The sequence below is a fragment of the Gastrolobium bilobum genome, unplaced genomic scaffold, assembly GCF_033153095.1.
Source record: "Gastrolobium bilobum isolate Gb01-03AN ecotype WA unplaced genomic scaffold, APGP_CSIRO_Gbil_v1 utg11686, whole genome shotgun sequence".
NCBI lineage: Eukaryota > Viridiplantae > Streptophyta > Magnoliopsida > Fabales > Fabaceae > Gastrolobium > Gastrolobium bilobum.
Genome location: NW_026897523.1, coordinates 17494 through 29910, shown reverse-complemented (window position 1 = coordinate 29910; position 12417 = coordinate 17494). Strand labels below are relative to the sequence as shown.

At 34.6% G+C, this 12417-nt stretch overlaps 1 protein-coding gene across 2 annotated transcripts; it reads right to left on the bottom strand.

The window, feature by feature from the left end:
- Window positions 1-637: 637 nt before the first annotated feature.
- On the bottom strand, window positions 638-12181 carry LOC133307639 (signal peptide peptidase-like 5). Of its 2 annotated transcripts, none has more exons than XM_061508186.1 (14): window positions 11888-12181; window positions 11560-11718; window positions 11216-11327; window positions 10068-10184; window positions 9009-9166; window positions 8413-8583; window positions 5760-5794; window positions 5499-5655; window positions 4838-4891; window positions 4638-4730; window positions 4142-4284; window positions 1442-1512; window positions 888-971; window positions 638-803 (listed from the first exon to the last, which is right to left on the bottom strand). In XM_061508186.1, exons 1-14 carry the CDS (start codon window positions 11987-11989, stop codon window positions 706-708), a joined length of 1554 nt encoding a protein of 517 aa, XP_061364170.1. In that variant the 5' UTR covers window positions 11990-12181; the 3' UTR covers window positions 638-705. The 2 variants fall into 2 exon arrangements, with proteins under 2 accessions (XP_061364170.1, XP_061364171.1); XM_061508187.1 differs by having other exon boundaries at window positions 9009-9085.
- Between the last annotated feature and the right edge of the window lie 236 nt (window positions 12182-12417).

The window sequence follows — 12417 nt, the reverse complement described above, 5'->3', positions numbered from 1 at the left end:
AAATATCGAATTCTGTACTCTTTTTTATTAATTTTTTTTTTTTTATCTTTATAATTCTTTTTTAAATTCAAAAAATTTCTCCTTTTAATATAAATATACCTACGGCTGTTGCATCAAAAATTTTGTCGCTGAAATTGGTCAGTAAGACACTTGGCAACAACTTTTTTAAAAGAGAAAGTTTAAAACTACACAGAATATTAAGACCTGATAATTAAATCATCTATTTACAAAGCACCTTAAATAAACTTACGATTCGGTTTGTATGCCCGGATTAGTTTATTTAAAAAAAAAAAATCATTTTTCATAATTTCTAGGTAAATCTTTTGAAAAAAAAGTAATATTTTTATTGTTTTTAAAAAAACAAATAAATAATTTTTCCAAAAATGAACTGAAACAAACAGAAGCGTTTTCCTTGAAAGCACGTTAGTTGTACCTTCAATCACATTGCCATTGAAAAGCAAAATAAAACAAGAACTACCTACGATAGCAACAACAGTAGCCAAGAAATGATGGTAAATTTCAGAAGCTTAATTTTCCTTCTTTTAATAAAACTATGAAGCAGCAGAAAGACCATTCATCTATTATTAATCATAAAATACAAAAGTTAGTTATGTAGGCCCAAGAAAGAGTTGCCTGTACACCCGGTATATTTCCTATATATATATATATATATATTTCCCAATTTGCATTTTACAGTGTAATGATTTAAACTTCGGAAGGCGCTCTGGGCGAAGACGAGTCTGCATCATAAGCCCAGAGACTCTTCAGCTCACCTCTTATGCATCCCAATAACACAGTGACACCTGTTGATTTAATTTGACAATAATTGGGCATGAGATGAGTTTAATGAAGAGAACCACTGCACAGCTAATCTAAAAACTATTTACCTAGTGTGCATGGAACAAGGTATAGAAGTGCAGGTTGTCCATGACCGTTCATCATATATAGCCCAAGATATGTGAAGAAGAGGCCTGAAACAGGAAACGACCCTCTGTCACTTTCAGGGGCTAAGAGCATAATAGCTTTAAATCTGAATAAATGAGTAATCAACATGGGACATCCATAAGGCCACATTAGCATCATAATAACATATTGGACTTTAAGACATTGTGGATATTGTTAACTCAAGTGTAGGAGAAATTTTTGTGTGGACTTCGTCAACACAAGACGCTGCATCATGAATGACTTACGCATCATTTTTGTATGGAATCAGACATCGTGCGTATCTGCTTCAGTTCTTAAGCAGAGCGTTATTGCATATTCAAACATTAGGGTAATGGAACAGAGTTATTGTCAGCAACTCTAATAAGCTAATGTTTAAATAATGTCAATAAATACCCAAAGGGAAAAAAAAAAAAAAAAAAACTCATTTTCAGACACTCTCCTAAATAGGAGGAATTTTAACAAGTTATCTACACAAACATACTGCAAAGGAACTCACCGAATGCATAGCCAATTACCAACCAAAGAAAATACCCGTTTAAGACTCCCTTCTTGGTATTTTTGTCGAATCTGAGACAATCAAAAGTCATTACAAATACGTTAAAAACAAAGCATCTTGTCAAACATACACTAAAAAGAAAAACTTGACTAAAGCAAATATTAAAAACAGAACAGTTCTCTTTCTGCTCATGCAAGGAAGCACAATCTAAAAGACAGAAGGCTAGCAAGTTCATAAAAATTTAATTGAAATTCACCCCTTATCACCCGATATGATTTTCTGAATGATGCTTAATATATGTGATCAATATGACTCCCACAAAGCTGAAGCATGAGAAACAAATTTCCCATTTAAGAACATCATCGGCATTATTAGAAATTTACTTTGTTCGGAAGTTGGGGATACAAAATTGGATTATGAGAATTGTTGCAAACCTAAGAAAGAGAGGGTTATCAGTTATGGATGTCAGTACTTTGGTATCTAAGAACATTGCCTTACGCAGTTTTCTTAGGAATCACATTCTCTATGGCATCAGGTAATTCAGAGCAAGTATGGGATTGATAAGATGTTGGTAATCACTGCTTTCATTCTTTGGTTTCTTTCATATTTGGGGATGGCTCTCTTAATAGATTTTGGGAGGATTCGTGGGTTGGAATCAACCTTCCTTTATTTCCAATCTTTGTCTTTATCCATTTATAGCTTCTGTATTCTCCAGAACTCTTCCTTCTATTGAACCTTTCACTTTTATCAAAACGTTAATGGTAGGGAGGCAATGGAATTGGGATCTCTTCTTCTCCTAGACTCTTCAGTGGGTAGTAGAATATGGACCTGAGATTCCTCTAAAGAGTGTTTCGGTATATCCTATTCCCAACAACTCATTCATTCTCCTAATAAGAACAACTTCTTTTGCTAAAACTATTTGGAAGTCCAACGCCTCCTCAAAGATTAAGTCTTTTTCATTTAAACAGCAGTATTGATTTGGATTTATAATGACTTGATGCAGGTTAGCAACCCTCACAAAAGTGTCTCTAGTAATATCTCTGTTTTCTGAGATTCGGAGACTATTCTAGCACAATATATGATAAAGACAACACAAATGTTCCAAGAAACAATTTTTTGGAGAAAATAGAAGCTGCCAATGGGATTATGATGCAGAGTAGATAAACAATAAAGCTGGGGATGTAAGGAAGAGAAAGAATGATCCCTATCCCACAAAACCTAACACGAGAACAATCACTGCGTCAACCCTGAAAGAAAATGGAGTTAAGAAGTAGCAGCCTGTATTCTTACGTTCTCCTACTGCTAGATACGTGTGGATGTGTAGAGACTTTGGCGTTTTTGGTGCATAATCTGTCCAGAAAGTTTGGGAACTTTGTTGATTGGTTTAAGAGTCTTGTCTAGAGTAAAGATGGAAAGGCTTTTCAGGCGGTGTAATATATTTATTAGTGGTTATGGTTGGAGAGTTCACCAGAGTTTTAAAGGACATTTTTATGCTGCTGCTGCTGTGATGAGATGCAGTGATCTTCTTGGCCTCTTTATTCTAGCAGGGTTTCTCTGCTAATCGTGCAAAGAAACTCACAAGCTTTGCTTAGATGTGCTTTTATATTTGGGTTTAATGTTTCTCCTCTCATAGTTATCCTTCGGAAGTAGTCTTGGGGTTATAAGAAGGTACCCCCTCTCTCTCTATATATAGCGTGGTCTAATTGGACACACTCTCAATTCACTCAAATCTAATTTCCAAGTCTCCTTTCATCCCCCCCCTGCCATCATAAGCAGCACGGCACCTTCTTCACGTACGGCTGGAATGAGTCAACCCTAGGACATACCACTAAAGTACATCCATGCCAAAAGGGGAAGTTTTTGGGATTTAAGGGGAATTATAAAGGAAAACATGGGTTAAAATGGAAAAAAAAAGTTTCCTTTTTAAAGTAAAACTCGGTACTCCAGCAGCATTAAAGAGATTTCCCCCACTAAGGTGTCATGTGATCGTACACTGCTTACTATCAAGTTAGTAGCACATAGAAAACTAGCTTTGCAAGTTAGAGAAATCTAAACTTGGTATCGTTACTTATTTTCACATTCTCATAGACAGAGAGAAAATTAATGTAACATCCACCGTACAATCCAATTACTTTAATTCTCCATAATAAATTATATTTTTTCTCTCCTTTGTCCCGGACATCAGGGAAATTTTAATGTAAACAAAATTTTAAATTCAAAATAACTTGTGTATGCTGCATGAAAAGAATTATTCAGATATCTTCAGACTTTATTCCCTCTTCCGACTAGATGCTCATCTCCCAATCATCGCCCCCTTTTATATTGCATGCGTGTTTCCATGTACAACAATAGAGACATGGAAGAAAAGTTCACAATCATCTTTATCATTATTGTCATGGAACACATGTCAAAAAGATTCACAGCAATAGATATTTGTCAAAGCTCAAACTACTGCATCTATTTCATAAGCTCACAAGTAACTTAACCAAATTGTAGATCCCCCAGTTTGCTAGACATAAGGCAAAGAAAAATTACAAAGTAATTAAACTTTAAAATCAAAAGGAAAAGTATTTACCAAAAATTTTTAAAAAAGATGGAGGAAAATTTGCATTGGATTTTATTCTATTCAAAGCTATAAGTTTATATTTCAGTTTATAAACCTTCCATTTATTTAAGTTGACTAAATAAGGAATTCAATACCTACGAGTAAATGAAACAAGCAAACCAGGAAAGAGAATATCTCCAAATCCAATCATATCATAGCCACCCCAAGGATCAGAAGGCCGAGGAAATCTCAAAAGCATAGGAATTGCTTCCCCACCAGCCTTGTCACCACGAGCAACCTAGAAACGAAAGCACGTAATACAACTATAGGACACCTTTTTTTTGGTGTAAAAAATTAATTCATATTTGAAAGAGAAAACACAAGGTACATTTAAAAAGGAAAATAAGAAGTTCAACTCTGCAATGAACCAATGAGAAGAAAAAGAAAAGGAAAACGAAAAAATATATAATCTATATGTTTTTAGCAAGATGAAGGACAGATATCCCGTGACTAGAAAGGAAAGGAAATATAAGAAAGGATAAGAAAGAAAGAAGATGAGCTGGGTGTATGATTAAGAATTTACATTTGAGAGCCAAACTGCAATGAAATGAAACAATCCAAATAACTAAACTAGTAAAAACGAAGACTTACCGTAATCATAACACTCTTCTTGAATATCACTGGAGATATGAATACCCAAAAGATGTCGTATACAAATGCACAACAAAGGAGTACAGTTGCAACCTATGATATCAGATGCATAAGCAAATTACACGATATGTTATAATTGATATCGGAACAAAATATGTAGGGAAACAATTATTATAAACACAAGGAACCCATTCAGGTACCTTAATATTAGGCAATCGAGCCAATTGCAAGACAGTAATCATCAAACAGATGCCCTATCAAGAATAAAGCCATATTTCAAGTGAATTGCACAAAATAAAAGATTAAATGAACAGCTTCTCGCGAGTGAATGGTAACAACCATAAAGACAAAAAAAAAAAGCACTTTTCAATGCAATGCGGGCCGAAAGATCTCTATGAAAACAAACAAGATACCAATTTTGTATTTGACATGAGCACAAACATTTACAATGATTAAATCGAAAAATATATACATGCAACCATATTATGTGCCTATACATATACGCTCACGTGTGCATTTATATGTACGCATGCATGTATACATGTACATAAGTGGGTGCTATTAAATGTATGCAAAAGCTTTCTAGGCAATATGAACATATCAACACAGGCAGACCTAGAACTAGAAACCATTGCAACTTCTGCCCATTTTCATAAAACCAATTTCCTGGGTTCCTCTCAACTTTTCAATTAGAGTCAGTATTATTCAATGACAACTTTCTAGAAATGAGACTGAATTTCATATGGTAAGCATCATGAACAATACTTTTCAATGTTTACCTCGCTGTCTCAAAGTTCTAATTTAGAAACTGCAATGATAATAGAAAGACCTATTGTGCAGGTACTAGAAACAGAAACTTACAAGAACATCTTGGCCAAACCATGAAAATGATTCCCGCCGAGTAACAGCCCATATAACCGCAAATATCAAACAGAATAGTAACACTATCAGTGAGAAAATAGAAACCTCCCCAAAAAGAGGCAAATTCAGAGTCTTCTGACCACAATTTGGACGTTTTCTGCTCATACATTTGAAAAACAAATGAGAAATGAACAGAACACAACATTCAGAAAAAACATTAATTTCCCTTTTTTATTAGAAGAAAGAAGACATTGATTGTACCTTAAAGTGAGGCTAACAATAACATTGTGCATCCCCTGAAAAATAAAGCAAACTTCAATTACTGAAAAGAGGACTTTTAAGCAATTAAAAAAAATCCAAAACCCAAATGCTTATCAGCAGTTTATATGCATATGGTTTCAAATAGATCAATAGATCAGTTAACAGAAAATCCTAAGTACTCCCTAATGTATTTTTTATAGAAAAAATAAATTATATTAGAGAGAAGAGGAAAAATACAACTAGGGGGCAGACAAAATATTCTCCGAAGCAGATAAGTAGATACAACAAGAAACAAACTCAAGAACGTAGCAAAGCTGCCCAATCTCTTTGAATGTGAGAAACAACAATTCCCTTGAAACAAATATGTGTGAATAAACATGTTGATGGAGTGGGAAATAGATTGGCATGCGAATTTTCTTAGGATGGAGTGGTTGAAAAGCAATTAGCATTAAGAAGGGTTAGGTTGTTATTTCCTTTATTATACATGGCATTTTTAGTCCTCTTTCCCTACATTTATTTATTCATTTCTTCTCTTATTTATTTATTTTTTCTCTCAATCTTTTCTTGCTTTTTATTTGGCTTCATCGACCACATACCCCAACCATACTTATTAATCTCGGATAGTAGCGCGTAGCGGCTGACCCTCCATATTGCTATAACACTATAGCGGGTAGCGCTACGACGCTACTGCGCAAAGTGTACCTAAGTGATACACTAAATTGTACTCCACAAATATAAAACTTAAAATATGAAAATGTGACAAAAAAATAAATTTGAAGGATCTCAAACTCAAAAATAATTGATTTCAAATATTAAAATTCAAATCATAAGAAAATTAAAGGAATTAATATCTCAAATAATGTAACACGACAAAATAAAGTGGCAAAATTAGTCAAAATTCAAACCGCCACTTAAGTGAATTGTCAAAATCAAAGAACTAATCATAATTGAAATCATGAACATCCAAATATTCATCTTCACTTTAACTTGTATCTAAGTTGTAAATCTCTTCCTTCTACGATGGGAACACTTTTGTAGAAACTACTGTAGCGGCGCAATAGCGCCGCGATTCAACCGCAATAGCGGCTGCTACATCCGCTACACTTCACCTGACCATAGCGGCGCGGTCTGTGGCGGCCGGCCACTGCACTGCAACGCAACTTCGCTATAGCGCACTAAAGCGGGGCTATTTACAAGTATGACCCCAACTAAATAAGGATAAAGGTGACATTGATGTTGAAATAGGTTTATACAATAGAAGTGTTAGAAAATCTAGAAAATACCGTATTATATCTTGATCATAGTAATTAATTGCACCGCAATAGCGCCGCGAGCCGCTCCGTATGGGCGTTGCGGTGCCTCGCCCAAGAAGTCGCACCGCGCCGCACTGGAACGCAATGGCGGCAATTGCGATCACATTTGTGGCCAAATTGCAGCCATATTACTGTCATAAGGCAAAATGTCAATTTTGTCCTAAATTTAAATGTGTAACAGAATATTTTTTAAGGGTTTTATAGTCTATTTGCATCTCTCTCTGCCACTTATACTATCTCAACCTTTAAAATATGTTTCTTTTTGTCATTATTTCTGTCACATATCTATTCCAATATTGCAACCGCATCCCGCTATAACGTTATAGCGTTTTTCGGGGTTGGTCGTGACATGCCGCAATCTGCATTTGATAACTTCGATCTTGATTATATCTTAAAATAGTTTAGAGTATCTTAGATAATCTCCTAGCAATAGTTTTCCTATTTTCTTATATTTCATTATTTGTTTCCTTGTTTTAGGAGTCCCCTATTTAGTATAATTAGGGCTTATTACTTTATCTTTTGTCCCATATCATAGCATGTTCTCTATTCAGCTACTATTATCTCCTTTTCTTCCTTCCATCTATATATCTAAATCCCTATAATTTTAACCGGAAGTAAATCTCTAAGGGTCTATTATTTGCTTGAAAGCTTGGTTGATTGACAAGGGCTACGCTAGCTTATGGAGTAGACTTCTCCAAGACTTTTTAATTTCTTGTTAATCTTGCCTTTGTCCACCTACTTATTAACTTCACTCACCATTGTCCCTCTCATCAATTAAATACAAAAAATGCATTTTTGTATGGTGATTTGTAGGATTTATATATGGAGCATTGCCTCGCTTTGTTGCTGAAGGAGAGTTTGGAAGGTTACTTTATTCTCCACGGAATTGGATTAAACAATTATTGTTAAGTAGTTCACGAGCTTAACTTATAGGAGAGTAGTTATTATCATCCCATTTCTGTCAGCTAACTACTCAGTTATATTCTTTTGGTTGTGTATGTTGACGATAGTAATGGTGTGGGTATTTGTGCTCTTAAATCCTTTCTAGTTGCAGGCATGGCTTCTCAAACACTTGTACTCTCTCTCACCCCCTTTCTTACCTTTCTATAACTTGGTTATGAATCCAGTAAGACCAATATAATATACTTTGAATGGTGCACGTTTAATTGAATTAGAATTACACACTTCAGTTTTTATACAGATAGTAGTTTAATCGTGGACTTTTTTTATGCAGTGACACCAATATGGTATAGGCCTCGTGCATACCATGAAATATGATATATATACTTTTTTTTTCAATCAGTAAGGTTAGGAGTAAAATCCGAAATGAGTTACCTTACCTCAATACCACCAATGCAGAAAAGTACAATCAGCACCCAGATAAACCAAGATGACATGAAGAAGAACAGTAGCACAAGAAAAGTAGATGCCGTAATGACAAAGACGATAGCACCCTTTGTATCTATGTTAACAATTTCCTCATCCTTCGCTGTTTCAGCCCTAGAAGATCCCTAGCAAAAGAAAAGAAATTTATATGTACAAAAAATATGCACAAAAAATATGCTTGAAGATGTATAAAAAGTGAACTGAAAACATTTGTAATCAGTAAACAAAATGAACGAAAGAAGACATGCTCCATTGCGTCCATTCTAATAGTTAATTGATTGAAACGATCAATGGCTAATTGTACAAAGAGCAGTCAAACATAAAAGGAAATGTAGATTAGCGCAAATGTCATGGTCAGCCTGTGATTACAAATTCCTCATTTAACCATTGTTAAAATATTAGGTATGTTAGTCATGAAAGCATGCATACCTTGCCATCAAGATATTTCTTAAATTACTTTTAGTCACTCCAAACAAGAAGAAAAGTACACAACAAAACATTTAAGTGCATATCATAAACTTCAAGATAGATGTAGGGTTGCATGAAAAACCTTGGGAGACAATTCATTATAGCGTTCATCAGACTGATCACGAGCAGTTATATCTGACCATAGTGAAGCACATGTAACTGTTCCGACAGACATCAACCACAAAAATGCAACTGAGTAGTCTATAAGTGGGCGAGTCGGAGCATACAGCAAAACTTCCACTGCAATGGACAACTCAGAATTAATCATCTGTAAATCATGGGGAAACAAACTTCGCATCCAGTATAAATATGCATTTTTTTATTGATAAAACCAGCAACATTTTACTTTAATCTTATTCAGTCAAAAGGGTTTATGAGAATGCATGGCATGCATGTGTTAATGAGGGAGAGAGGATTGAAAAGCATATTCCCATCAAAATAACACCTTGTAGTGCTACCAATTGAATGATTTTACAATTTACTGAATGTTTAATGCATTGAAGAAATATATGAAGTGAGGCAACATCAAAAGTCCAGGATTAGTATGAAACAGTACTCAGGTGCACTGTATTAAATGGTGATACCAATCACAAGTGAAATTACTTGAATCAACACAAATACTAAGGCTTTACCCACCAAGTTCCCCAGTTATAAACCATTAGTCTATTAGTTAAATCTAAATGACACATTCAATAATAAAGAGCTTCTGTCTATATTTTTCTGTTGTCTCCTTTTAAAAATTAAGAAATGTATCAACAGAAAGAAGACAAGTTCATCAGTGGCAAACCCATGCCCCAATGGAGACCAGAGAAAAGATCGATGAGAAAATTGATTGATATACATCCAAATAGAATATCTGTAATTCCAAAATCTCTGCATATTCATCAGAAAATCCCCCTGAAGAATTCGTCGTCATAGCTCCATCAAGATGCCAAAAAAGGTCTGTATCCCATAAAAGACTTAATGTGTTTGGATTAGCTTTTTTTGTGATAAGAAAAAATTAATAATGAAAATGCTGCCGAAAGAGCTTTTAGCTGAAAAGCTGTTCTTAGGTAATTATTAAGCAAAACCCAACATGTTACTCATATTTCTCAAACACAGCAGTTTTACAAATAGAAGTTTAAAGAATTGTAGGCCTGACCTCTCCTTCCAGACGTCAAAATTTTCTTGAGATTTTCTCCGGTTGAATTTGTTATCACCACAACTGGAATTGAAATGTTTACCCTAGTTTGACTGGAGCATTCCATCTCAAAGAGCTCTGACAGAAAGTAAACAGATAGATTTCAGACAAAATATGATCATAGAAAACTTTATTGACTAAAACAGATTAAAAATTTGAAAGAACAGAATAAGTAAAAAATTGTAGTAAAGGTAAGTTTCAATTAGGGAGTTGTAATGCTAAAACATTTAGTGGATATTCCTTCTGCTACACGTAATAACTTTAAGAATAAATCAAGATTGAAGCAAAAGAAAAAGAAAATGACAATGTCACTTAGTATACGCAAGTTGCCATTTGATTTTGTAATTTAAGTTGCGGATCATGTGACCTTTCTGCATGGATCATTAAAATACATATTATGATAAAATAAGCATGAAAACAAGCATGACAAATAACAAATAATGAGACAAGCTCGTTTTAATAGCTTCTTTGTGGATTTCTGTTCATAGGTTATTGTTCAGATGTTCAATGGGATCGGGTTTCTCTTTAGAGCTGATGTATTTTTTTTTTCTCGCCTCTGTAGTTTTGGAATAGCCTTAGGAGGATACCTGATCCTTCTCTATTATACTCTTCCTTATCTTAACAAATATTTCTTTTGTCTGAGATAAACAAGAACTAGTGGAAAGTAATGTTTTGGAAAAGCAATACTGCTCGGTCTAATAAACTATAGGATTTAATTTTGATTGCTATTTGTGTAGAATACGGTCAACTCTCCTAAAAGCTTGAGGTGTTATGCGAAGGCTAATTACTAGTTTTATATTTCTAACAAGAGTACAATGTTAGTTTAGAATGTGATGCCACCTATTTAAAATACAACTTTTACAGCAATTAAATTGCCAAAGTTAGTGCAATGATATGACACTTTGTTGTTTACTGATAGTGGATAATGTTCTACAGTGACACTGGATCAAATCTAAACTCTTATCTATATTACTATGACAGTTTATTAATATTTAATACAAATAATCTATGTGCCTATATTCAAATACAACAAGTGAAACTTCATCAGTCTGGCAGACCCTTCCCAAATTTAAAAATGGAAACGTCATGCGTGATGTGCTGAAACATACCGTCTGCCTCATTTATCATCAGCATGCCAGTAGCACCCGCTGACTGTGCGAATGCAGCTTTAGATGTGAAGTCACAAACACCGCGTACACAGAGAGCAACTGATCCAGATAACTGCAAAGCGGGAAAGCACAACAACACTGAGCATGCTGCTTGAGAAACTATAATATAATACCCATTACTGAAAAGATTTCCAAATATCAACATACAATATGTTAAGTTAGAAAAATGTATGAAGTTCCCCCCAAAAAAAGTTGATGCATAATATTAAGAGGATAAATTGTGAATTTACAATGGGCATTTAATATTAGCTAACTGAAAATGAGATAGTAAATGTATGTGAAACCTTTGAAGTTGAAGCGGAACAGCAATCTATAGGATTAGGAAAAACAGCAGGAGTTCTGACACTTTGATCTTCATTCTCGGGTAAAAAAGAACCAAATTTTGCAGTCATACCATTAAACATGTCACCTTCCTTGCCATCAACCCAGTTCTTCACCTTGACCTGCAAGAATTCAACAGGATAAGGAACTAGGAAGTTCGCAGACACACGGAGAATAAAATACATGATGCCACCAATTCACATTCTCATTTCCAAATTGATTGAAATGCATATATTGATTCTATTGTATTGTATTGTATACATGAGTTGAGTTTGACGATGAATTAATTACCAATTGCATCTCATGATTGCAGGAGGCATCGTCGGCGGCCGCTGCTGCGAACAGAAAGAAGAGAAAGACGATAGGCACCGCAAAAGGGGGAGAATACGCCATTGTTGTCACCTCCGAATTGGAAAAGAGAGAGAGAAAAAGATGGCGTTAGAATGAGAACGGCAATTGTTAGCTCTGCCTCGCATCAACGTGAAATTCGTGGCGCCAACAAACAGGGATTTCATTATTGGATTCTATTCTTTTCAAATCACTCTTTACTGACTCTCCCTCCTTCTATCCTACCCAACCAACCATTTCACTCTCGTCTATATTTAATTTACTTTCATTTTTATGACTCCCTGCATCAAAATTCAATCTTATTCAATTTTACAATACACCAATGTTTACTCTGCACCATTGATTATATTGTTTCATTCACATACTATTCTTAGCATTAAAATTCATTTCTTTCCTTTTGTTGATATCGTTCTTTCCTTTTCTCTGTGATTGACTTGAAAAAGTTCCACAATTTAGAAGACCCAAAAAAGTAT

Coding starts and splice junctions, on each gene's coding strand:
- LOC133307639 (XM_061508186.1), bottom strand. CDS start 11,989: ATGGCGTATTCTCCCCCTTTTGCGGTGCCTATCGTCTTTCTCTTCTTT. Junction 11,328..11,559: donor GTTCCGCTTCAACTTCAAAG/GTTTCACATACA, acceptor CCCGCTTTGCAG/TTATCTGGATCAGTTGCTCT. Junction 5,656..5,759: donor ATTGTTAGCCTCACTTTAAG/GTACAATCAATG, acceptor ATGTATGAGCAG/AAAACGTCCAAATTGTGGTC.